Here is a 25,959-nt window from a genome sequence, read left to right as displayed (position 1 = left end):
GCTCCTGGCCTCGGGTCTCGCGAGAGGACGGCCCGCGATCTCGTCGCTCCCCTTCCCCAAGGTCCGCCTCCCGAGCTCCGCTGCAGCGTCAGCTTCGGTCGGGCCTCGGCACAGGCTTCGGCTCGTCGGCCTCAGCCCCAGCGCTCCTTGGTGCCTGTCGGCCCTCGTCAGCAACGCCTTCGGCCCTCGCTGCCTCGGCGCCAGCCTAGGCCGCGGCCTCAGCTCCAGTATCCTGTCGGCGCCGCCCGCTCCCGGCCCGCCCCCTATGGGCCCCGGCTAGAGGCGCCGCTGCCGCCGGCTCGCGGAGCCCCGATGCTGGCCCGGAGGAAGCCGGTGCTGCCGGCGCTCACCATCAACCCCACCATCGCCGAGGGCCCGTCCCCCACCAGCGAGGGCGCGTCCGAGTGAGTGAGCCAGGGCGGGGTGAGGACGGGGGAGGGGCGGGCCCCCTTTGGTGGTGACGTGGGGTGGAGAGGGTCTGAGAGGGGAGAGGTTGGAGTGGAAGAGGTGGAGTTCTTGAGTGATGAAGTGCGGGGGGAGGGGTAGTCCTGGTAGTGAGGTCGGAGTGAGGGGAGGTTCCTGTGGGGAAAAGAGGGGGTGAAGGGCCCTAAATAGTGAAATTTTGGTGAGGGGGTCCCTGAGTAGTGAATGGGGGTGAAATGAGGTCCCTGTAGAAAAAATGGGGTGTGGGGCCTCTGAGCAGTGAGAATGGAGTTCGGTGTCCCTAAGTAATGAATTCAGGGTAGTGATTGGGAGGAGGGCTCCTGAGGAGAGAGGGTGGGTCAAGCGGTCCCTGGTAGTGAAATCAAAGGCCCGGAGTCCCTGAACGGTGAGGTGGAGGGAGGGGGTCCTTGCATTCTCAGGGCAGGGTGAATGAGGTCCCTGGGGTGAGGAAGTCCACACAAGATGAAGGCAAAGGTTTGCCTGAGAGACGAAGATGTGGAAGGGATCCCTGAGGAGTGGGGTGGGGAGCTCTGAAGGAATTTGGGGGGAAGGAAGCCTGAGAAGATCCTGCTAGTTGGGGGCAGGGGAGAAGCCCCTGAAGCTGGGGAGAGTGGTGAGGAAACCCAGAGGCCTGGGGAAGCAGGGAGTGAGGAGAATTTGGGGGATAGGGATGTAGGGGTAAATAGGAGATGCAGAGGAAAGAATTGGGAGCCTGCTGGGACCCCAGACAGCAGATAAGCGGAGATTCTGGATTGAATGGATCAGCAAAACTTCCAGGGGCTGGAGAAGTGCAAGAGATTTGAGGCTCTGAAACAACTAAGGGAGACAGGAGGATCTGTGGGGAAGGGGACAGAGAAAGGAGCATCCCAGGGTGGTGAGGTTACATGACAGCAGAACCTTACCGTCAGGGAAAACGAGGTCATGCTAGGGTGACTGCTTGGCCCCAGAAATCCCTGTAGCCTCCCCTTTCCTGTTCTGCCTGGTGGAGCAGAGCAGGACAGTCCCAGAGGCCCCTGGCTGGGGTCCCTTTGCTGTATTTGTGGTGTGACCACCATGAGAACCAGTTGTGATGGGCAAATGGTAAGTGTCTGGTGCCTCTCCAGGGGCTTGACCTTCTGCAGCCTGGGCAAGGGATAGGAGGTGAGCCTTGCTGTGCGTATTGATGTCTTTCTGTCTCCAAGCACATAATTCAATGTGGGGACGTGTTCCTTATATTCAAAAGTCTACTCTTCTTCTTACAAGGTCGTTCTTTCTTCATATTCTTTTCTATCTGGTGTCTGATTTCCATCCCTTTAAGAATTTCCCTAGTGGAGGAAGCCAGCCATTGGGATTCCAGGGTTTTTTATAACCACAGTTGACTTGCCATTAAATTTAAAATGGATTAATCAGCTGACTCTAGAATACATTGTGGATGTCATAGGGCAGTGCTGGAGACCTTCCAGAGTCTGGTCTCAAAAGTCGTCTCTCAACCCTCCAGTGAAGGGAGCTGTGTCGCATCCATTCATTCTTCGCCTTCCCTCTTCCGTCCATCAGTGTCCTTCTCATTCCTTTTTCGTCGAGGTCTCAGTTCAGCAGGCATTTAGGGAACACCTACTAGGCCCTCATTCTTGGCTCAGGGGGACACTGTGAAGAGCAGAGGCTATGAGCACACACTGTGCAATCAGGGAGGATACAGGTTTGATTCTAGACACTGCCACTTCCTTGCACTGTGACCCTCAGGCTAGTTACTTAACCTCTCTGGACCTATTCCCATATATGTGGGCTGGGTCTACAAGAGATCCACCTCCCAGGGGGATCCTGAGAATTAAACAAGATGGTGTGATGGTATTTACAAAGCTCTGGTACTTGCTTAGGAAATGACACCCACCCACTGCCTCAGCCACCTCTTTGCAGTAGCAGCCCAGTTGACATCACCCAATGGCAGGTCATCTAGTTCCTGGCCTGTGTGCCCCTTTGCTTGAACCTCTTTAAATTGTAGGCAAGTTACAGTCACTTTAGGATTGGAAAGTTCCTGAGAGAACATCCAGGCTCCCCCTTCAGTCCCTTGCTTAGGTCTCCAGTATGAGATATTCCCTGGGTGGGCAGTCACCCTAAGGAATTGCTGGCCGAGGACCGTCCAAGGTGGCCCATTCTCCTATAGAGACTTTTCTCAGAGCTGCACTCACTCTCTGGCACAGTAGCCACTTGAAATGTGGCTTGTCCAAATTCAGGGCAGCTGTAAGTATAACATACATCCTCGATTTCAGAGACTTAATATGAAAAAAAGTAAAGTAAATATTTGTCATTTGTTTATATTTATTGCATATGGAAATTTATTATATTTTTGATGGGTCAAATCAAATATATTTAAATAATTTCACTTGTATATTTTTTTTAACGTGGCTGTAAATTTTAAATTGCACATTGTTGTCCTAGCTTTTAGATAACACTGGGTTAGTTCTTGTGTTCATTGAGCAAAAGTCCACCTGCTTGTTGCAGGGAGCTGTGTTTTACTCCAGGATTTGTCTCAAACTCAAGGCACTAGTGAAAATAGCTGATTGTTGAAATTTCCTTTCAAAGTTCCTTGAATCACTCGGTAAAGTGCAGTGTACATGTGGGTTTTAAAATAACTAGGCCCAGGAATGCGTGTGTGTGTGAATGCCTAATGTGTAGTATAGTAGTGCTCAGGGTATAACAAGAGTGTGCTGGTTGAGTGGAATGCTCTGGAATTATCTACACTGTTTAAATCAGGCCCCTCTTTTTCTTCCCCAGAGTCCATGCATAATTCATGTAAATTACAACTTCTATCTTCTGCCCATTGGTTCTTGCTCTTTGCTCTTTGCTCTGAGACCACTGAAAATGAGGTTGTTCTTCCTAATGGGGGTGTAAAGGGGGGGGGGAATTCAGACAGCTGTATTTAGCTTAGACAATAAAATATAATTTTTTTAAAGATTTTATTTATTTATCTTTAGAAAGGAGAGAAGGAGAGAAACATCAATGTATGGTTGCCTCTCGTGAGTCCCCTGCTGGGAACTGGCCCACAACCCAGGCATATGCCCTAACTGGGAATCGAACCTCGATCAATCCACTGAACTACACCAGCCAGGGCTAGACAATAAAATATAATTTAAAACATGAGTTTGCCCTCTTATCCTCGTGAAGACAGGTATCCTGGCCTGGGCCTTCACTCACCTGATGCCCGTTCATTTTTTCCCCAGTTCCGTGTCTCCTTCCAGTGTGGTTGGGAGCCCTTCCATCAGGAAGGAGGGCTCCTCAGTCTGATACCAAAGCCATTGAACCAGAGCTGGTCCTCCAGGATCTGAGGTCTCCTAACCTTTGTGAGCAGAGAAAGAGGTGGTATCCTCAATTCTCGGGGAGTCAGCCTTCTCCTCTGGGCAGCTGTGTATCTGCAGGTGGTCTGTCTTTTCTGCTAGATCATCAACCTCTCAAGCCCAAGAATCAAGTCTGATTCATCTCTGCATCCTCCTGGTTGCAAATGCAGGGCCTGGCACTCAGCGACCACACGGTAGCCTTAGCTCAGGTTGAGTCATTTCAGCAACTCGGACGCTCTTCACTAACCCATGTTCTTGGTCTCTGCAGAGCAAACTTGGTGGACCTCCAGAAGAAGCTAGAGGAGCTAGAGCTTGACGAGCAGCAGAAGAAGCGGCTAGAAGCCTTCCTCACCCAGAAGGCCAAGGTTGGGGAGCTCAAGGATGATGACTTCGAAAGGATCTCAGAGCTGGGAGCCGGGAACGGTGGAGTCGTCACCAAGGTCCAGCACAGACCTTCAGGCCTCATCATGGCAAGAAAGGTGAGAGGTGGCCAGTGGCAAGGCAGGCATTCTGTCCCTGTGCTCTGTGGGCAGCATCTGGCGGGGGCAGGTCCCCCTAGAAACGAGAGCAGCTTGAAAGGTGCCAGCCTCTGTCTTCTGACTGGCTCCTGGGCTCAGAAGCCCTCCCATCAGCGGTGGGTTCTCGATCCCAAAAATGAGCTCAGCTTCTAATTAGAATGTGGCATTGCTGGCTTGCCTCAAGCAGCTCTTCCCTTCCATCACTGACTTTTGCCTTTGGGGATGGCTTGAATTCAGATTCCCAGAAAGTGAGTGGAATTTTTGGAAAGAAGGGGGGAGATTCAAGTCCCCTTAGAGTTGGCGTCACCCTCAATTCACAACCAGGAGGAAGGACTGCAGGCCCAGGGCAGGGCCTTCACTGCGATGGTCCCTGGGCAGTGGGGTAACTAAACCACCTGTATGAGTCAGAGTTCTGCAGATAAGCAGAACCTCGAGGGTACGGAGGCAGTGTTGGGGGGAGCCATGTTAAGGGACTGGCTTGTTCGATCATGGCAAGTGTGAAATGTGCAGGGCAGGCCAGCAGGCTGGAGACCCAGGGAAGAGCTGATGTTGCAGCTCAAGTCCAAAGGCCAGCTGGAGGCAGAATGACCTCTGTCATTTTTCTTCAGGCCTTCAACTGATTGGATGAGGCTGCCCACTTCTGGGAGGGTCACCTGCCTCTCTTGGATTCTTAGGATTTCCCTGTTAAATTACATCTAAAAAATACCTTCACAGTGACATCTAGACTTGTGTTTGACCAGACCAGGCTTTGGCCTGCCTTGTCTGGGTGCCTGATGCAGTGTCCTACTAAACATTCGGGAATAACCCTGGGAAGATGTATGGAGTGAGAAGGGGAGGGTGTGACCTTCTGAGGACACAGGCTCCTAAACACATAACTGAGGGAACTTCATGTTGATAAATTGTTTAGGTCATACAGTCACGTTCTTTCAGACTTAGAAAGCCGCCTCTTCCTGGAAGCCCACTGTCCTGTCATTTCCCAATTGTATTCTCGGAAACCTGACCACCCCAGGCCCAGTGGATCAGCACGAGTTCCACCTTTCCTGGGAATGGTGTGCTTGGTTTCCATTGGGACTTAGCTCTGTAGCTATTTCTCCTGCCGCTAGAGCACTGCCCTCCCTCCTGGAACCTATTTCTGTCCCCTTAATGCAGGCAGCCTTTTCAAAACCAGAGCAGCCCCAGAAGGCTCTGGTCTGCCATTGCCTGAAGCACCAGGAATAAAAGGCAGATGTGAGGTTCTGACTGTGACAGGGAGGAGGGACTTGAGAAGAGTACTGGTCAGAGTTTATATCTGGGACCTAGGGGCTCTCTTGGCCCAGCTGAGGTGTTTTAGGCGTCCCGATGTGCCCTGTACAAACATGAGCCCAAGAGTCTGTCTACAGCTTTATGACAGCCTGCAAAGTAAGACTTAGGAGTTTAAAAAGGGGACAGACGAGTTCTGCAGTTGAGGGAGCAGTGCTGTCCCCATGCCAGCTTCTGGTATGGCCCTTCAGTCGCGGAAGATGTTGCTCTTGGGAGGGACTGGGTGAAGATCATGTGAGACTCTACAGTTTTTGCAACTTTCCTGTGCTGCTTTAATTCTTTCAAAATAAACTTTCTTAGTTTATTTTGAACAACATGAGCGGTTGCAGGCATTTGGCAAATAACATTGAACAAGAAGGCTATCTCGGCGATTGGTGGTCCCAGGCTGTAATTCCCTGTGGCTCAGGAGCCCTGGACTGGTCTCTGGGGGTCCGAGGCTCCTTTTAATCCATCTGAAGTGCCAGTGCACTCGTGAGGCTTGTTGCCTTTATTCACCTGAGGGCACATGGCAAAACTGATGAGACAAAATGGTTTTTTAGAAACAGTGGCCTCGGTCTTTTCTCTGCCACCCTGGTTGGAATTACGAATTTCCCAGGAAGACTGGGATGAATTCCACACATTGTGAGTGTGTAGGATTATCAGATCTCTGAAGGCGGCCTGCCAGCAGGTGTGAGGGTGAAGTCTGGGTGGAGCTCCTGGATGCCCATATGACTCCTGCTCTGTGGGACTCCTGTTCTGTGGGCCAGCGTCCCTCCAGCCTTTGTGATTGTCAAAGGATCATCCTAACCAGTAGGGCGGGCCGGGGAAGCAGCAAGACCAGTTCGGTAAGGCCCTGAGAAAACCGGTCTATTTCTACAGTCAGGCTTGTTCATGAATGTTTTCTGTACTCAGCACGGCTCTCCTACTTGTATGTCCTTCTGAGGGCCCTAGGAACAAAACTTCTGTGTGATGGCTTGGGCCAGGGGAGATTTTCACAGAGTTTCACATGTTTGTTACATACACATGGCTCCCTTGACCACCCTGCCCTCTACTTAGAGCAGAGGAATGTGCGCTTGCTTCTATCGTGAAGGTCATGTGACCCGCCCAAGGCCACATAATAATACTAGCTACCGTCTTTCAAGTGATTGCCCTGTATCAAAGCCAGCTCTAGAACCTTGACACGTGTTCTCATGTAAATGGGGCAACCAAATAAATAAGTGGAGCAACCGCTTCATTTTACAGGTGAGAAAACTGAGGTTGGGTTGCGTCTTATCTGAATTGGGTTTGAACCTTTGTGGCTGACTCTGACCCTGTGGAAGCTGTCAGGGCTTTGCCTCCAGAACCGCTGTCTCTCTTGGCCTAGTTTGTTCCCCCCACCCCTGTTCCTAGCTCAGATCCCCTATCCTGCTATAGAAACTGCCTTAAACTCCTAGACAGTCTTGGTGTTTGGTTTGAACTCCCAACACCATTCTGATTTAACCAGCAGCTGGGGCTCGCTTGGCCCTGGAATGGTGCAGTGAAAGAGCATAGGGTCAGGCCCAGTCCTGACCTGACCGTTCACCAGCTGTGTGTCCCTGGGATCAAAATTCAGTGTCTCAGAACCTGAACTTGCTAATCAGTGCAGGGAGGGCCGTTACTGCCGCCCCACACACACACCAGGGTTATCATCAGGGTAGATTGTGACACACGTGCTCAGAAACGTGCCCCTATCTTCCCATTCCTACTCTTTCTTTGCACACTCCCAGGGGTGGCTCCTGTTCGATCCAGAAGCTTTGCTTTATAAGCCCCAAATGTGGTGGACCCATTGAAATAGACCACATAGCAGCAACCCTCACGTTCCCTCTCTACCACATCTTTCCCAAAAGCCTCGGGGCCTTATTTCACATTCACCCAACGCCAGGCTTCCAGGACCTCTGGGATCCCGTCCAGTTCTGCCCAGTTTTGTCAACCCCTTCCTCTTCTCCTCTAAAAGCCTGGTGGGTGCTCACTCTTCTGCTACTGATTCATCTCTGGCACCTTTCAAGTTCTTGATCGAGAACAGCTACTGAGCCCCTGAAATGCAGTTTTGTTTGAATCAAGGCATGCTATATGTGTGCCAAAGAAACCACAACTCATTAATATTTTATGTTGATTATATGTCATTATTCCTTTGATGTGTTGCATTGAGTTAAAAGACATGAAAACTTCATTTCACCTGCTTCTTTTTACTTTATTAATATGGCAACTAAAGGATTCTTTTTTTTTTTAAAGATTTTATTTATTTATCTTTAGAGGGGAAGGGAAAGAGAGAGGGAGAGAAATATCAGTGTATGGTTGTCTCTGGTGTGTCCCCTGCTGGGAACTGGCCTGCAACCCAGGCATGTGCCTTGACTTGGAATCGAACCACAATTCCCTGGTTCACAGGCCCACGCTCAATCCACTGAGCTACACCAGCCAGGGCAACTAAAGGATTCCTTTTTTTTTTAATGTTTTATTTATTTATTTTTAGAGGGGAAGGGAAGGAGAGAAACATCAACGTATGGTTGCCTCTCGTGAGTCCCCTGCTGGGGACTGGCCCGCAACCCAGGCATGCGCCCCGACTGGGAATCAAACCGTGATCATGTGGTTCTCAGGCCCCTGCTCAATCCACTGAGCCACACCAGCCAGGGCAACTAAAGGATTCTTAAATTACATGTGTGGCTCATGGTGTATTTCTGTTGGACAGCACAGAGTTCCATCATCCTGCACTGCCCATCCATCAGCCTCCCACCTTCCACACAAACCTCAGAACTTCATTTTCAGATCCAGCATCTCACCTTCTCAAAGCATGTGTACATACGCATGTCGGGCATCTCGCAGGTGCGGTCCCACTGGAGGAGAGAGTGTGCTGGACTTCTGGTGTGATTGCTGCCCTGGGGGTGGCCATGGGGGGTGTGCAGTGTCCCAGGGAGCATAGCCAGGGCTGGGCTCTGCAGGCTGGGCTCTGCGGGCTAGGGTTGGGTAAATAAGCAAATGCCTGACAGGCCCTGAGGGCTGGAGGGCCCCAGTCAAGGAGGCACTGCCTGGGCATGGCCGGGCCACCAGGCACCCTGCTTCTAGGACCTACAGTTCTCAAGGTTGCAGGGGTCATTGGCATGGGTCTATGAGCAGGTGGAGCTCCCCACATAATACCCTTTGCTGCCCCCGTTCCCAAACTTGGTACACACCCCGTTGTGCCCTCAAACAGCCAACTCTTTGTCCCTCTTTCTGGAGCACTGGTCCCTGTGTCACCTGAGTCTTAGATCACCTCTCCATGATTCCTCCATTGGGGCACCTTACCATAACTGGGCTTGTGTCACCTGCCTCTCTTACCTCCTGCTGGTGTGTCTCTGACCAGGGTCATCTCTGCCATCTTTCTCCTCATCACTGACCCTTGTAACCAACTATATAAATGTCTGTTGAATTGATGGCAGTCATTTCCAGATGCCTGTGATGGGCTCGCCTCTCTGACAAAAGGGTATAAATCACCCCTTTTTCTCATCACAGTGGCCAATGATACATCAAGGACTCTAAGTAGCCAGGACCTAGACCCTCAGCCTTCACTCTGTTTTGCTGGGCGGTGGATCTTGGCTTGCTTAGGGTTTGTAGTTAAGTGCTGCTCTTGGCATTTTGTCCACTGCCTTTTCTGAATGTCTCCAGGTGGTCCTTTTATTTCTCGCCTTTTGAGATGTAATGAATTTGGTGACAATCCTGGCTGCAGGCTTGAACTCAGGTGGAAGGGAAGCTAGGATCCTCTGGAGGTGACCAGAGGCTCTCTGCCTTTGTCTGTAGCCTGGAGGTGGGAAGGGCTCCAGAGAAACCCACCCTTGAATGAGGGACTGAGCAGAGGTGAAGTAGTCCCTTGCCATTCCATTCCCTGGGCTTGGTCCTGGGAAAGGCTAGCCCTTCAAAAGATTTGGTGGGAAGAAAACTCTGAACAGAGCTTCCCCTGTAACTAATTGAAAAATGTTTGCTCTGTTGATGGTTTATTTGTTTGTTTTTAACAGCTTTATTGAGATGTAATTCACTTAATAGAACATTTAGCCTTTTAGAGTATATAATTTAGTGTTTTTAGTATATTCACAGCATTGCACATTCATTTCCAGGACCAGTTTTAGAACGTTTCCATCACTCCTTAAAAGAAGCCCCAGCCCCTAGCAACCGTAAATCTACTTCCTGTCCCTGGATCTGCCTGTTGTGGACAATTCACATAAGCAGAATCACACTCTCTGTGGTCTTCTGTGTCTGGCTTCTCTCACTGAGCATGTTTTCAAGGTCCATCCACCTTGCAGCAGGTGTCAGTGCCCTCTTTTTCATGGTTGAGTAATATTCCAGTGTGTAGATGGCCCACATTTTGTTTGTTTATTCACCAGTTTGTGGACACTTGTATTGCTTCCATATATTAGCAGTTGTGAATCACAGTGCTGTGAACACACGTACAAGTGTGTGCATGGATATGTGCTTTCAGTTCTCCTAGGTAGATAGATACCTATAAGTGGTTTGCTGATTGATCTTTAATGTGGTTATGAGCACCTCAAGGGCAGAGAGCTGAAGTGCCCCCTCTCCCTCCCTAGTACCCCTCAGCAGCCTGCTCCTAAACCCGCTCCCCATTTCCTTACAGCTGATTCATCTGGAGATCAAGCCCGCCATCCGGAACCAGATCATCCGTGAGCTGCAGGTGCTGCACGAGTGTAACTCCCCGTACATCGTGGGCTTCTATGGGTCCTTCTACAGCGATGGGGAGATTANCTCAAGGGCAGAGAGCTGAAGTGCCCCCTCTCCCTCCCTAGTACTACTCAGCAGCCTGCTCCTAAACCCGCTCCCCATTTCCTTACAGCTGATTCATCTGGAGATCAAGCCCGCCATCCGGAACCAGATCATCCGTGAGCTGCAGGTGCTGCACGAGTGTAACTCCCCGTACATCGTGGGCTTCTATGGGTCCTTCTACAGCGATGGGGAGATTAGCATCTGCATGGAGCACATGGTGAGTGCAGTGGGGCACCCTGTACCCAGGGCCTAGCCACTGTTCCCAGAGCCAAACCGCTGTTCCCAGAGCCACCTGGGCTTACAGCCAGGGAGGCGTGACAGGATAAATGGTTCACGTAGAATGAGAAGGCAGCCTGTGAAAGGAGATTCCCCTGCCTGTGTTCCTCAGAGTTCTGTCCTCAGAGACCACAGCGCCCCTCTTTCCAGGGCAATCCTCCTGGAGCTAGTCAGTGGCAGGTTAAATATATGTATAGAGTCCTTTGCTCTTACACACCAGACGCCCTCCTCCCAGCTTCCCTCCTTCATTGGGTACAAGGTGCAAATCCTTTCCTATCGGCATATAGAGAGCTGGCTAGCTCTTTTTTGCTACTGTTTAGTGTTCTGGCACCCACATATACCTGTAAGGGAATTTATTAATAAGCTCTTTTATTTGTGGACACTGAAGTTCCTATCCCATTTGGAATGATGATGCCTCAAATGTTCTTGCGCAGAAGCAAACATCCCTGAGAGATAAAGTGGTACCAGTGGAACTGTAGGGCCCAGGGATGCATGCAATTGAAATTTTGATCAATGTCTCCAAAATGCCTTCTGAAGAGAGTATGTGTACAGCTGTTTGGGAGCTGGGGGTATTTCATTTTGTGTTTAGAGAAGGGGGAGAAAGACAGAGACAGACATCGATTTGTCATTCCACTTATTTGTGCATTCCTTGGTTGCTTCTTGTATATGTCCTGCCTGGCCATCAAACCCGTGACTGTGGTCTATCAGGACAACACTCTAACCAACTGAGATACCCAGCCAGGGCCATGGAGCTGTTTTAAAGATAAAGCCTGGGTTTACATCTAGCTCAGATCTGTGGAATTAGAAGCTCTGGGGTGGAGTGTAGGCACCCATCTTTTTTTCAAACCACCAGAGTGAAGTCAGCTGCACCCCCTGGTTAAGAAACTCTGGTCTTGAAGCTCGAAAATGGGTGGGATTGGTTGTAACAAAAGCAGAAGTGGTCAGGGCTGAAGGCCTCGAGGGGAAATGCCTCTGACCCTCTGCAGAGCCCAGTTGATCGGGTACCAGACTGCCTGCTCCCTCGCTGGATGACGGGCTCCAGCCTGGCAGAGCCCTTGCAAAACCAGGATGCAGCATGGCTTTAGGGACCATAGCTTCAGTGACAGCTTCGGTTATGTCTTGCAAATGTGCTACCCGTGACAGTTTTGTAATGAAGGCAGGAAACAAATTTGAGCAAGTACCTGCGCAAATGCATTGTGAGGGGGCTTAATGGGGTAACGGCTGACAGCTGGGAGGGAGTGCCCGCTAGAAGGCACTCCTTGTCCTCCTGCTTTGCCCCTACCCAGCCTCAAGATCCCCACCAGGCCTGCAGGAGCCCCATTCCTCACCTGGGAGAGGGAGATTCTATCTGCCTGTCTGCAGGGCAAAGTCACTGTGCAGACAAGAATCAAGTAGGGAAAGGACGGAAGTCACTCTGTGGTCTGTTGGGAGCCTCTCTACTGTAACTCCTCCTCCTTCCTCCCCTTCCTGCTCTCCCTCTCCCCCTCCTTCTCTTCTCTCCTGTGCTCTTGGCCACCCCTGCCTAGTCTCCCTGAACATCATGAGAATTTGAGCCCTGGCTGGTGTGGTTCAGTGGACTGAGCACCAGCCTGTGAACTGAAAGGTTGCTGGTTCAATTCCCAGTCAGGGCATATGCCTGGGTTGCAAGCCAGGTCTATGGTTGGGGGCCCTGTGAGAGGCAACCTGTGTCTCTCATACACTGATGTTCTCTCCCTCTCTTTCTCTCTTCCCCTCTCTCTAAAAGTAAGCAAATAAAATCCTTAAAAGAGAGAGAGAGAAAGAATTTGAAGGGACCTCTTTCCTGCATAAAAGGGGGAGTGGCACAGTTTGGCAGCCCCTGTTCCCGCTTCTGTTCTTGGTGAACGTACCCCAGCAGCACTCAGTCCGAGCCACCAGGAGGCAGAGGGCTGGTACTAGCCATTCTGTTTATTTATTGTGCTCATCCTTTAAAAGTTCCTAGTTGGATTTTTTTTTGTTCACTTTTGTACCAAGCGTACCAGGACAGAACAACTATATAATGCCTCAGTGAAAAGACAAGCTAAGTCGAGGCCTGTGCTCTCCCCTGATCGGAGTTATGCTCCACAAAACTCGGAGGTCACTGATTTTCAGGGTTGAGATGAGCTTAAAGAGGGGGGCTTGGTGAGGAAGGCAGGAAGGGCCTTTGCTATCAATACTCCTTAGTATTTTCACATCAAATAAACCCGTCCAGAATTGATACGTGTGTGGTAGGTTTTCTCTCTTGGTGGGACATTTCTTCGTGTGTTCCTGTGCCACATTGTGGGGCACTCCACATGGCGGTGGAGACAGCACCCTGGTGTAAGGCCTGAGCCCCACTGCCCACCTCTCAGCACGTGGCTCTGGATGGGATTCTCACCCCTTCTTGCCCATCAAGCGAAAGGTGGAGGTAGTGCCTTCCCCTGGTCCTGGTCACACTGGATGTTGAGTAAATACCACCATTGTCACTGGGGTCATTTTTCCATTTTTTTCTGTCACTTTCATTTCTCTTTTTTCACCATGGTGACATCCCACCTGATCAGTATCCCACGTTGTGGAACCATTCCCGGGTGGAGGCCAAGGCTCCATGTCTGCCCAGGGCCATGTGGGAGTTTGCGCTTGTTTATCCTTGGGCAGGTTCCAGTGGCAGATTTCGAGAAAAGATCCCTCATTGATAATAAAGCCCAGATTCAGCAGAGAACATTATGCCTCATCTAGCCAGAGTGCGTTGGCCTTTGGGGCTTGGGGACAGCAGGGCTGGCAGTTTCCGGGTGGCCTGAGTCTTAGCGGGGAAGCTCAGGCATAGACCCAGGGGACAGCAGGTATCTCAGGGCAGAGTAACTGGGGAGCTGCTTACCACTAAGGGGCTCTAGTCAAACCCACTGAAGAATGTGGCCCCTCTTTCTGTAATAATGAAATATCAAACCCATCATCAGTAGGGGACAGCAAAGGAATGCCACTGGGCCGCTCTGCAGTAGAAACAAAATCAGCCCATGTGAACCAAATTAGAAAATCCCCAACCGGGAAAAGATGCATGATATGAACCCACTTACGTATATATTTAAAACTCTGTTTCTATGTGCATATGGATGTGTATGCAAATGTGCAGAAGGATCTGGAACACTGTAAGTCACACTTTGGGGGAGGCAAGTGGAGTCACTGGGGGATCAGAGTGTCACTTAGTTACACTTAAATTTTTATTAAAATACACATTCATGTACCACCTGCTTGATAAAAGTAAGATTTTAAGAACATTTAAAACACATGTACACAAAGTGAAACTGTCTGGTCATGCACAAAGATAGATTTGGGGTCAAAAAGACCTAGTTGTGACATCTCCTGCACCACATCCTGTGCATGTGACTTGAGTGAATGAGTTACCTTCTTAGCTGTAGACCAGGGGGCCTGGGGACATTGTCACAACTAGGGAGATGTTGGTGGAGGTCAGGGATGCTGCTTGACACCCCACAGGATCCAGGACAACCCCTACAGATAATGGCCCAGCCCCAGGGTTCACAGTGCCAAGGGGGACACCTGTAGAGTGAGCAGTAGTGTCCTTCACGGAGATGCTTTGTGTTAACTCCTGAGACCCCGGCCCGCTGCCTGGCCCACCGTAGCCTCCCTGGCAATGTCCTCCCTGCGAGCCCTTATTCAGTGAGCGTCACACACCTATGAAAATGCAGAACGAAAGGATCTGTGTTAAGGAACAGGGATTCCAGTTTAAAAATCTTTTTTAATTCTTTTAAGGTTGATTGATAAAACAAGAAATGAGAAGAATAGAAGGAATTTCCGTCTCGCCCTGCAGGTAGAGCGGAGCGGGCTGGGCACCCTGGTCAGAGGAGGCTCACCTTCCTGGGTCCCTCCTCGACCACACCCACCCTCTACAAATTTGGGTCCCTTACTTGTTGACAGAGTCACACATTCTTGAAGCTTCAAAGTGCATTGGGTTTTCTGGATCTGTCCACCACGGGCACAGCTAGAGTGCCAGAGAGGGTAGACTGGGGTGTCTCAGAGGCTTCTCCCCGCCCCCAAGGGAAACAGAAGGTATCCCAAAGAAGTGGCACCTGTGGGGCTCCTAGAGCAGCGCAGTAGAGGGGATGCAGGTTCTGCGGCCACTTGTCTGCCAGTTCAAGTGATGTCCTTGCTTAACCCCTGAGCCTAGGCTCTCCTTTCCTCTCTGGAGTGCGGAGGAGAACAAGGCAGGCCCTGGCACCATGTCGGAGTTTGGCCATGTCCACCTAAAGTCCTAGGGGGCCTGGCAGGCGTATCCTCAGAGCCCCACCTCTGAGGAGGCATCCAGCCAGCGCCAGCAACACCCTGAGTTTTGGTCTCCAGATTTGTTGCCAGGCAGCCTTTCACAAGACTGTTATTTCTGTTATTTCCTCATTGTCAGGTGGATTAGGGGCTACGCCCAGGGTGAGGTCGGGGGGAGGAGCAACTGGGATGACCTGTGTCAGGTCCTTTACAGATCAGTCCCCTGCGTGATGGTGGCAAGCACAGGAGAAGACCTAAGGAAAGGGGCAGAGCTATCATCCCCAGGTGTCCTCTGTGCCCCCGAGACAGCAGGTCCCTTCCTAACTAGGCAGGGGGGGTGGCAGGGGAAAGGCCAGTCTGCTTGGCTGCCTTTCTCCTATGGTGGGCGCTTGTGGGCATCACCTTTGCTCTCAGTCCCTGTCCCACTTGGGGCTGTGACAAGAACCCAGGCCCAGAAGTTGATAGGTCTATCTCATACACCCTTGAGGTGGTTTCCTTTGCAAGCCTGGTGGCTGGGCCTGCTGCCGTAGTGGCAACCTCAGGATAGCTGAGTCACGAGGAGCATGCAGGTACTCTTTCCTCTTCTGTACTAGACACGCTGTCCTGAGGCCAAGGGTTGCCTTTAGCTGTGGTCTGGCCCCTGTTTCCCGTGGAGCAAGTCAGGCGTCAGCTCTCCGGGAACCAAGGAAATGCTGCGTCTTTCTACCTGTCACTTGAGCATCCCTCTGGGATTCATCTCTGCAGTGGTCCCACCCGGCCGCCTGCTCAAAGCACTTGCTTTCTTTCTCATGTGCTGCCCCCAGGATGGCGGCTCTCTGGACCAGGTATTGAAAGAAGCCAAGAGAATTCCAGAAGAGATCCTGGGGAAGGTCAGCATTGCGGTGAGTGTGCAGGCGCCATTCCCCTAGCCAGCGCAGCACTGGGAGCGGGCATGTGCTCCTAACCCCGTGCTAGGTTGCTTTATTCTTGTTCTGCCCTCTCCACGAGGCCGGTGGTGTGTGTCACCTCACCTCCTGCAAAGAAGGACAGTGCTGACGCCAGTCTCCACCAGTTATGGTACTGAACAGGGGCATCCCTTTGCCCATAAAATAGGAGCAATGCTTTCCTGCCCCATATAGGTGCCAGGACCCTAGTGTTATCCCAGGCACACAGCATCCCCCAGAGCAGTATCTTGAGTGTTTCCTCTCTGACTTGGTGACAGCCACCACACCCTTTACTCTGTCAGTCTGGGGAAGGTCCTCAGCACAGCCCTGATACCAAAGCACTCGACAGATGATGCGTATTGGGTGGGGCCCCCCTTGTGAGGCAGGGTGGCTAGCTGGATACACACAACCTAACAGTGTGTCAGGTCTTGTCTCGGCTTCCCTGGGCCTCAGCCCCTCCCCGGACGTGGAGGGGATGGCAGTGGCTGCTTCGTGAGTGGGTGGGTAGGCAGGCAGTTGTGTGAGAATCAGTGAGGTCGGCATCTGTACCCACCAGTTCGGGTGGCACTGCCATCACTTTGCCTCTTCTCTTGCTTGTCCCCGTCTGGAAACGGGTTCTCTGAGCTCATCCCACACTCTGTCACTGCTCAGACCTGGCCCATAGGCCTGTCCAAGGAGGCTCCCCCACAGTGCTCGCCCTGCTGACCTCCTACCCTGTGACCCCCTGGCAGGTTCTCCGGGGCCTGGCGTATCTCCGGGAAAAGCACCAAATCATGCACCGAGGTAAGATGCACAGGAGCCCCTCCTGGGCACTGGAGTCGGCGGGTGGGCCTGAGCCATGCCTCACCATTAGCTCTGCTCTCAGATGTGAAACCGTCTAACATCCTCGTCAACTCCAGAGGGGAGATCAAGCTGTGTGATTTTGGGGTGAGCGGGCAGCTCATCGACTCCATGGCTAACTCCTTCGTGGGAACTCGATCCTACATGTCTGTAAGTCCTCCGAGAGGCATTTTAACATTGCCTGCTACATCTTCCTCCCTCTCCCATTGGCTCTTCCCCATTTTCCAGAAGCTTTTCCAAAAGCCTGCATGTCCTCATGATATACTGTCTTCTTTCTTTGCTGGATTTCTTCTCTCCAAAATTGTCATTTCCACCATGTTCTCACCCAGGTTTGTCTCTGGGAATGCCTACCTGGCTCCTTCCCACTGGTAATAGAAATCCAGTCAAGGAGAGTAGTCAGTTAACTTCCGAGCCGAGAAACTAGCCCTCAGGGGACACATTTTAGGACACATCTGGGTGATGATTGGAGCAAATTCTGAAATTTAGTCTTGGAATTTTTGAAAAAAAGACTCTAGTCTTGGAATTTCTGTCTTTCTTGGGACAGTCATCCTTTTCCAAAAGTGCCAAGGGTTTGTGTGGGGGTTTTAAGGGCTGCTTCCAGTCCCAGATGGAAGCTTCTGTCTCCCAAGGTGGGTGGAGGGAGGAAACAGAATCGCTCTGGTCTCTGTGGGGGTGGCAGGGGTCAGGATGGGCTGAGAGGGGGCAGTAGAGAGACACTCAGATGCCACCCCTGGCCCAGTGAGCCACCGCAGGTGGCAGTGTTCACCTCTCTCCTTTTGGACCTTTCTTCCCTGTCTTACCCGACAGCCGGAGCGGTTGCAAGGCACGCACTACTCGGTGCAGTCGGACATCTGGAGCATGGGCCTGTCCCTGGTAGAGTTGTCCATCGGAAGGTACCCCATCCCCCCGCCGGATGCCAAGGAGCTGGAGGCCATATTTGGCCGGCCCATGGTTGATGGGGCAGAAGGAGAGCCTCACAGCATCTCACCACGCCCAAGACCCCCCGGACGCCCCATCAGTGGTACGGCCTAAGTCTGGCCTTTCCAGTTTGGATGGGCAGTGACCTGTGCAGGGAATGCCATGGCAGCTGCCTCCCCTCTGGCCCCTCTTGGCACCACCTGACCCCTGGGTCTTGCTAACTGCAGTCAGCAGTCCTTAGATAGTCCCAAGGCTTTTAGGGACGTGCTGGAAGCAGCACTCCTGACCTGTGCCATCTGGGACAGCTGCACCTGTTGTTACCAGCTGGTGGGATCTAGAAACCAGCCCCTCAGCCAAGCCACTGGTTGGGTTGGTTTTTCCAACATTTTATTACAAAAATATCCAAGCGTACAGAAAGGCCAAAAGGCTTGTCCAATGAATGAATGTATGCCCACTGCCTAGCTGCTGCCCGGAACATTCTGCTGTGTTTGGGCCAAGCTTTCCTGCGAGACCCAAAATTGAAGGGAACTTGACTCAGAATTTCCTTGGATGGTTTGTTGGACACACAGGCAGCACAGCATGGGAAGGAACAGGAGGCTAGAGGGGGCACTGGACTCCCAAACAGTTCTCAGTGGCCAGCTGTAAGGCAGTAGCTAAGGGGTAGCCACCAGTGAGGCAGCGGGCTAAGGAGTGCAGGCTGATGCTCTGGTGCTTCCGTCACTTTGAGTAGGGGGGTAGGGGGGGCCACAGATCAGCCGTAACCTGGGAACAACACTTGACAGGAAGGGAGTCAAGTTAAATGAGAGTCCAAAAGAACATACAATGGACTGTGCTCAGTTGGTTTCATAACAGTTTTATTGAGATAGAATAAAGTAGCATATGATTCACTCTTTTCAAGCATATAATTATATAATTCAGTGGATTTTGATATCCCCATGGAGGTTATCCAACCATCACCTCTATCTAATTCCAGAATATTCCCCATCACCCCAAAAGGAAACCCCATCTCTACCCCCCTCCACCCCTGGCAGCCACAGGTCTACTTGCTGTCTCTGAGTTCTGGATGTCTTTCGTAAACGGAGTCACGTAAACGGAGTCCTGCAGTGTGTGGGCCTTTGTGTCTGGCTTCTCTCACTGAGCATTGTTTTTTCTTTTTCTTTTGAAGATGTTACTTATTTATTTTTAGAGAAAGGGGAAGAAAGAGTGGAAGAGACATCGATTGGATGCCTCTTGTCCTGACCGGGAATTGAACCGGCAACCTTTCAGTTTTGCAGACCAATGAATGCTCAATCCACTCAGCCACATCGCCAGGGCGAGCATCATGTTTTCAGGGTTCATCCATGTTCTAGCAAGTGTCAGTGCTTCACTCCTTTTTTAAACAAAACATATTTTTTAAATATTTTATTTATTTATTTTTAGAGAGAGGGGAAGGGAGGGAGAAAGAGAGGGAGATAAACATTAGCTGTGATTGCTTCTCCTGTGCCCTGACTGGGAATCGAACAGGTGACCCATTGGTTCTAAGGCTGGTGGTCAGTCCACTGAGCCACACCAGCTAAGGCAGTGAGTGCTTCACTGCTTTTCATGGCCAAATAAGACTCCTCTGTATGGATGGACCACGTTTTGTGTCCTTTCACCATTAAGGGACACCTGCACTGTCAGATGATGATGTTCACGGTATTTTCAGATCCAGACCTTCCCCTTTACTGGGGCCACACTCAGATTGCCAGGGTGGCTTGATTTCCTCTGTGGGGGAGAATCTTGCCCCCATTGGTGTGCTTAGGCTTTGCCTCTGTGCCTCCCCATCCAATTCTCAAATGGCCTCCTTGGTGTTCTCCTCCAGCCCCTTCCCAGCTGAGACAAGTGGGTCATGCCCAGCCACCTTGACCTGCCAGTACCTTCTTCAGCCCCTGCCCCAGCCCTCATGCCCATTTTAGGACAGGACAGAAGGCAAAAGTCCAAATGCCAAACCCAGACCTGGCCAGCCGAGTCTAGGACAGGTCAGCCACCCCCAGCCCACCACCCCTCCTGGGGTGCGTCTAGAGCGATTGCTGTCGACACCTGGTGCTCTGTACCACCTGTACAGGGCCACGCTGCTTGCAATCAGTAAACCACCACCACCGAGCGCTGCGCCTATGTGCCGCTAAGCACAGGGCTGTGACGTTGACACAACCTGGACACAGCACCATGCCAAATGTCTGGCTGCTCAGATAATGTGCCTCTTCATTTTGGTGCTTTATTTTGTTTTTTAATTCATTAGGAGTGAAGTTACTTTCCCAGAAAGTGAACTTCGTAGCCAGGCCAGGGGAGCCTTCCCCAGTTGAGGTCAGTGTGGGCAGAAGAGTACCTGGCTTATTCCGCATGCTCAGACCTTAATGCCCAACGGAAACACGCCAGCCACTTGCCCATCTCACCCCCATTTCTTTTTCTCCCCTGGGCAGGTCATGGGGTGGACAGCCGGCCAGCTATGGCTATCTTCGAACTGCTGGACTATATTGTGAATGAGGTGAGTACTGAAAGCATGTCATCGTGCGGACAGAATTACACTGTTCCTGCAGGAATGCATTCCCAAAAAGAGGAGAATGTATAGACTGGATTTTGTTGGGAAGGGAGCCATAGGGAGAGTCAGACAGTTCTTTTTTTTAAAACAAGTTTGTTTTTAGAGGGGAAGGGAGGGAGAAAGAGGGAGAGAAACATTAATGTGTGGTTGCCTCTCGAATGCCCCATACTGGAGACCTGGCCTGCAACCCAGGCATGTTCCCTGACTGGGAATCGAACCTGCCACCCTTTGGTTCGCAGTCCGTGCTCAATCCACTGAGCCACACCAGCCAGGGTGGAGACCGTTCTTTTTCAGTAGGAGGTTATCAGGTGTAAAAACACATGGCCTTACTTCTGGCCATACTTCAGAAATCCACCCTTCCCTTATGGACAAGTTTTTGTGTTTTTAGAGATGAAGCCAGAATTCCCACCACAGCCCCCTCCAAGGCCAGTACCAAGGGTTTGGGCCAAGGAGCTGGGCCGCTCCCAGAGTGCTGTCACCCTGAGACAGCATCTCTGAGCATCTTGGAGCCCATGTGGGTGAAGTCGTAAATAGTCAGTCCTACTTCCTCAAGGAAAGTCAGGGTGTGCCCTCCCCTCTGGGAAGGAAGCACAGAGCACCTGGAGGGGTGGTGTGAATAGTACCATTGTACTGACGGGTAAGTTGAGGCTTGAGGGTGGAGATAGCCCCTTAGCGATTTACAGCTAGGATGGAGGAGGCAGAGCAGGGCCTTGCCCTGAAGCCTCCCTCTCGGCGAGGTCTGGTCATCTCCTTTGGGCTGCTGGGCTGACATGTGTTTTCAGTGGCCCTCTGAGTCAGGGCAGAGAAGTAGGGCGGCCAGGCTGCCCATGCTGTGGGGCTTGGCCTGAGACTGTCAAGGCGAGCCTTCAGTGGAGATAGGACAGGGTGGGGTACCTGGTGACAGCTCTGCCTGTACCTGACAGTGCCACCCAGTGAGTGCCTCCCCCCCTGAGTGGGACGGCTGGGTGCTGGGACTGGGGAGGTGGACGCTGCTAAGGAGGAGGCCCTGTGGTTTTCACTCAGATGGTCTCTGCCCACGGCCTCTCCGACAGGGTCCTGGTCCTGCCCCTGACTGTCCCCACCCTGGGACGTGTGTGGCAGGCCAGGCTCCGTAGGCTCCCCCAGCTTTCAGGCCCAAAACCCTGTAACTAGCTACCCTCTGGGTCTAGACCCACATCTCATTCAGATACCCACAGGCTAGGGCCGGTGTGGCTCACTTAGTTGTAGGGTTGTCTTGTAGACCAAATGTCATGGGTTCAACTCCTAGTCAGGGCACATGCCCAGGCTGAGGGTTTGCCCACCTGGTCAGGGGGCTACAGGAAGGCAACAAATGAGCATTCCTCTTTTACATCAGTGTCTCTCTGTCCCTCTCTCTGCCCCCCACCTCCCCCACTATCTCTTTGTACCTTCCTTTCTCGTCTCTCTAGAAGCAAAAAACAATTTCCTTGGGTGAGGATTAAAAAAAAAAGGGCACACACAGAGGTAGGTGGCTCAGACAGTGTGAGAGCACTCTCGTCCATAAAATAAGGGGGAGCCCTGCTCTCCTTCGCTGTGGAACCAGTGTGACCCCCAAATGAGAGCATTCCAAAGAAAACCCTAGGAGCCCTGGCTGGTGTAGCTCAGTGGATTGAGCACGGACCTGTGAACCAGATGATCGCGGTTCGATTCCCAGTCAGGGCACATGCCTGGGTTGCAGGCCAGTTCCCTGCAGGCCAACTCCCAGCAGGGGACGCACGAAAGGCAACCATACATTGATGTTTCTCTCCCTCTCTCCTTCCCCTCTAAATATAAATAAATAAATAAAATCTTTAAAAAAAAAGAATAAAGAATGAATGGTGTAGTTTAAAAAAAAAAAAAAACCCTAGGAGAGTCTAACCTGGTTGGACTGCCCGGTTAGAGCTGGTGGCAGGTCAGGTTAGAGCTGGTGGCAGAGGAGATGGGTGCCCCCTCCACCTCTTGCAGGGTGAAGGGACGTGTTGGGAGAGGCATGTCCTGAGGGTCCCTGAGTGCCATGCTGCCCTCATACACAGGGCTGGGAAGTCTGCTCTGCGGCTCCAGGGTCATCGTGAGCATCTGACTCCCACCTGTCTGCTCTCTCCCACAGCCCCCTCCTAAGCTGCCCAGTGGTGTCTTCACCCAGGACTTCCAGGAGTTTGTGAATAAATGGTAACGTGCCACAGCCTTCAGTGCAGTCTTGGGTGGGCAGGCTGGGTGCCAATTTCTCAGAAGTCCCTCTGCCCCCTGGAGTGGGAGGGGTGGGAGGGCCACCAACACTCCCGGCCATCAACCTATATGCATTCTTCCTAAGCGGCCCCAGCCAGACCCCTCTTCCAAGCCTCAGGAATGCTGGGTGGGTGGCAGCATCCGGTAGGACACCTGTGGTTACCTGAGAGCCCAGATTCCCTTTCTAAGGCTGCTGAGTCACTATTCAGTGGCCATCTCCAGCTCATCCCCCTCCCAGAGTGAACCGGCATCACAGGCACTTTGGAAGTAAACCTGTTCCCATCTTGGGCCAGCACACTCCCCTAAGCCCTCAAGTCCTGCTGCCCACCAGCTTCTAGATGAACCTTTTTAGCCAGATTCTGGGAAATGGTCATCTGCTCTGGATGATCCCACCCTCTGAAGAAAGGCCTCGGGCCAGAGACCAGGAGAGAGGGGCCAGGACCACCCTACTTACCTTTAGGGCCATCCAGCCTGTCAGGGCTGGCTGCCATCTGGGGACTGCATGACTCGCAGCTGCAAACCTGCCTGGTGGTGAAGGTGCTACTGGCGTTTTGTATGACCTCTGGCCAGTGCCATGTGGCCCAGATCCAGTTATCCTTTATCCGTGTGAACATTTCTATATCCACGCAAGGTTTTCTCTGTGTTTGAAGAACTACCATTCACCCAAGCTGCTTTGAGCAGCTGCATTTAGGCAGTTCTGCTTTTTTGGAGGAAAAAGTTCCATTTTGATGATCGGACTCCCAGACTTTGGGGGTTTTACTGGAAACGGAGCTGCGGTTGCTGCTGGGCCTCTGACTTAGCAGCAGCTGGGGGTTTCCCCACCTTCACCCCCTTTCCCTCTTGTCCTGGCCTCAGACCCCTGCCTAAGGCGTCCTGCCCTTACGCCACAGGGCAGTGCTGGAGCCCTCGCCCCTGGAGACCAGGCAGCAGAGTGACATCAGGTCCCCATGGCCACCAAATAACTGCTCTGTCTTGTCTCCCCATGTTCCATCTTGTTGCCCCGCCTCATGGAACCACTAGCCTCATTAAGAACCCAGCCGAGCGAGCGGATCTGAAGATGCTCATGGTGAGTGATGCTTCGGATTCTGGGATCACTGGGGGTGCGGGCTGCCACCCAGGGCTCCTTCCACTTCCTCAGGAAAGGAAGACCCTGGCTGGGCCTCCTGACCCAGCTTTTGCCATGGGGTGCTGGAGGACCCCGTGAGCCTCCTTGTCCACAGTGGGGATGATCCAGAGCAGTCTCTGCCCCCTCAGCCCTTAGGGGAACATAAGGACTTCAGCGATGCCTGGGTGGGATTGTTTCTGGAAAATGATGGGCTCTAAGTCTCCTGGGCCACTCCCACCGTGGGCTTGTAAAGTCCCCCACAGGTCAGGGAGGCCATAGCGTTGGTGCCTTCCATTCACGTCCCACACCTTTCAGTGTCCTTGAAAACCAAGTTGGCCACTGAAACTCACCTCCCCCTCTCAGGACCTTTGCACAGGTTGCTGCTTCTCCCTAGGGGACGCTTCCTGCCCCTCTTCAGGCTTGCCTGCAGCACCTCCTCTGAGAAGGCCCGGCACCGCGTCTAATCCCACCGCGATGTTAGTTGTGCAACAGGCTAAGTTGTCACTGTTTTGTTGTTGTTGTCACTGTTTTGCCGTGGTCAGGATAGGAAGCCTAACCAGGAGCACTTTGAGGGAGGGGTGTGCGTGACACAAGAAACCCACGGCCACTGTAAAAGATACAAACACGAAATAGAGAAACATGTTCATGTTGAAATCCCCACTAGTGCTTAGTGCTTCCCCTCCCCAGCTTTCCCCTTTGCGCTGTGCAGGGCAGCCTTCCAGGTATCTCTGTGCCTGAGGAAACTCTGCTGCTTGGGGCCAGCTTTGCACCCACTGTTCCTGTTGCCCTAGAGGCCACAGGAGTTCTGTTCCCTCCTTTGGCTTTTCACCCAAACCTGGACCAACCTTCAGGAAGACGAGGGTGGTCTTGCCTGCCCCCACTTTACATAAGAGGCAGCAGTTGGGGCCCTGGCGAGGTGCCTCAGCTGATTGGAGCATCATCCCATACATCAAAAGGTTGTGGGTTTGATTCCCAGTCTGGGCATATAACTAGGTTATGGGTTATGTATAGAGTTGAGGGATGTATGGGAGACAACTGATCAATGTTTCTCTCTTTTTCTTTCTCTCCTTAATCTAAAAATCAATAAAAATATGTCCTCGATGAGGATTTTTTATTTTATAAAGATTTTATTTATTTATTTTTAGACAGAGGGGAAGAGTGGAAGAAAGAAAAGGAGAGAAACATCAATCAATGTGTGGTTGCCTCTCATGTATCCCCTAGTGGGGACCTGGCTTGCAACCCAAGCATGTGCTCTGACTGGGAATCAAACCAGTGGCCCTATGGTTTACAGGTCGATGCTTAATCCACTGAGCCATACCAGCCAGGGCAGGATTTTTTTTTTTAATTAAAAAAAAAAATGCAGGCAGCAGTAGAGGTCTTGATGTCACGTGGGAAGACTACCTCCATGGACTCCGGAGCCCTGCCCTCCTGCCCTGGGCCACCCCTCCAGGCTCACCCTGGTCAGGAAAGCCTCCACTCGCCCTACCCATCCCACCACCAAGAAGCTCTAGTGTTCTGCTGTTCCTGCTAGGACCCCCAAAATTAAATGACTTAAAACGAAATGGATGCACAAACCCATCCTTTAGCCTCACGAGCCATATTTAAAGGGCCCAGGAGCCTCTTGTGGCTGGGGCAGCCATACTGGATGGTACTTGCAAGGACTTGGACCCTCACAGGCAGTTCCATTCCAGATCATATGGTCTCAATCTGGAGCGATTCTGCCTGCAGGGGACACTAGGTCATGTCTGTTGACATCTGTGTTTGTCACAACTAGGGATACTCCTGTTATTGAGTGGGTGGGGGCCAGACATGCTGGGTGGCCACTCCAGAATACCTAGGACAGCCCCCCACAGGGACTCACCTGGCCCCAGTGACAGTAGTGCTGAGGCAGAGACCTGGGTTCCAAGGGGCTAGTGGCAGTCTCCCTCTCTCCTGAGACCCTGTGCTACATCTGGGTGGCTTCGGGCACGGCACCTCCCTGCTCTGGGTTTGCTTTCTCTCTGTGTCTCAAGTGTGTCCCCCTGCACTGGAGGACTTTTTTCTTTGGCTTTTGGGGTTTTAGTCTCAGATGGCCTGCCAGGTCTGAGCAGAAGCCTGGTCCCTTCCCCCTCCCTGCAGACACGGGGCTGTTCACAACACCTCTTTTTCCCTTTCAGAATCATGGCTTCATCAAACGGTCCGAGGTGGAAGAAGTGGATTTTGCTGGCTGGTTGTGTAAAACGCTGCGTCTGAACCAGCCCAGCACGCCTACGCGTACTGCCGTGTGATGGGTGCAGCAGGCAATCTGTCCGAATCCTGTCTACTTCCCTCCCGCCCAGGACAGACTGGCTCCTCCCTGCCCTCTCCTGCCAAGCCTTGGAGGAGACGACGTGCACACAGCGGCACATTCACTTCTACCTGTCCCAGCCGAGGGCCCTCTGCTCTCGGGGGAAGGGTGACACTGCCCATGTTGTCTCACAGAACCTGCTTACTTAGGTTTAAAAACACAAAACAAAACAGGGAAAGAAAACGCAAACCAAGCCCACTGTACTTGTTCCATTTGTTCTTTGGGTGT

The 25,959-nt window shown here is 52.0% G+C and overlaps 1 protein-coding gene across 2 annotated transcripts; it reads left to right on the top strand.

Moving 5' to 3' along the window:
* Nucleotides 1–25,929, top strand: MAP2K2 (mitogen-activated protein kinase kinase 2). 2 transcript variants are annotated; one of them, XM_037042564.1, is made up of 12 exons: nt 2–404; nt 4,024–4,234; nt 10,170–10,253; nt 10,470–10,532; nt 15,643–15,720; nt 16,494–16,545; nt 16,628–16,752; nt 17,410–17,623; nt 19,959–20,023; nt 22,182–22,243; nt 23,321–23,366; nt 25,562–25,929. In XM_037042564.1, the coding sequence occupies exons 1-12, from the start codon at nt 313–315 to the stop codon at nt 25,670–25,672; spliced, it is 1,203 nt and encodes a 400-aa protein (XP_036898459.1). In that variant the 5' UTR covers nt 2–312; the 3' UTR covers nt 25,673–25,929. The 2 variants fall into 2 exon arrangements, with proteins under 2 accessions (XP_036898460.1, XP_036898459.1); XM_037042565.1 differs by lacking the exon at nt 10,170–10,253 and having other exon boundaries at nt 1–404; nt 10,386–10,532.
* The last annotated feature ends 30 nt before the right edge of the window (nt 25,930–25,959 follow it).

This window comes from Sturnira hondurensis, unplaced genomic scaffold, assembly GCF_014824575.4.
Source record: "Sturnira hondurensis isolate 20B ecotype Veracruz unplaced genomic scaffold, ASM1482457v3 Scaffold0003693, whole genome shotgun sequence".
Lineage (NCBI taxonomy): Eukaryota > Metazoa > Chordata > Mammalia > Chiroptera > Phyllostomidae > Sturnira > Sturnira hondurensis.
The sequence above is the reverse complement of the archived record's forward strand: the minus strand, read 5'-3'. Positions and strand labels throughout refer to the sequence as shown.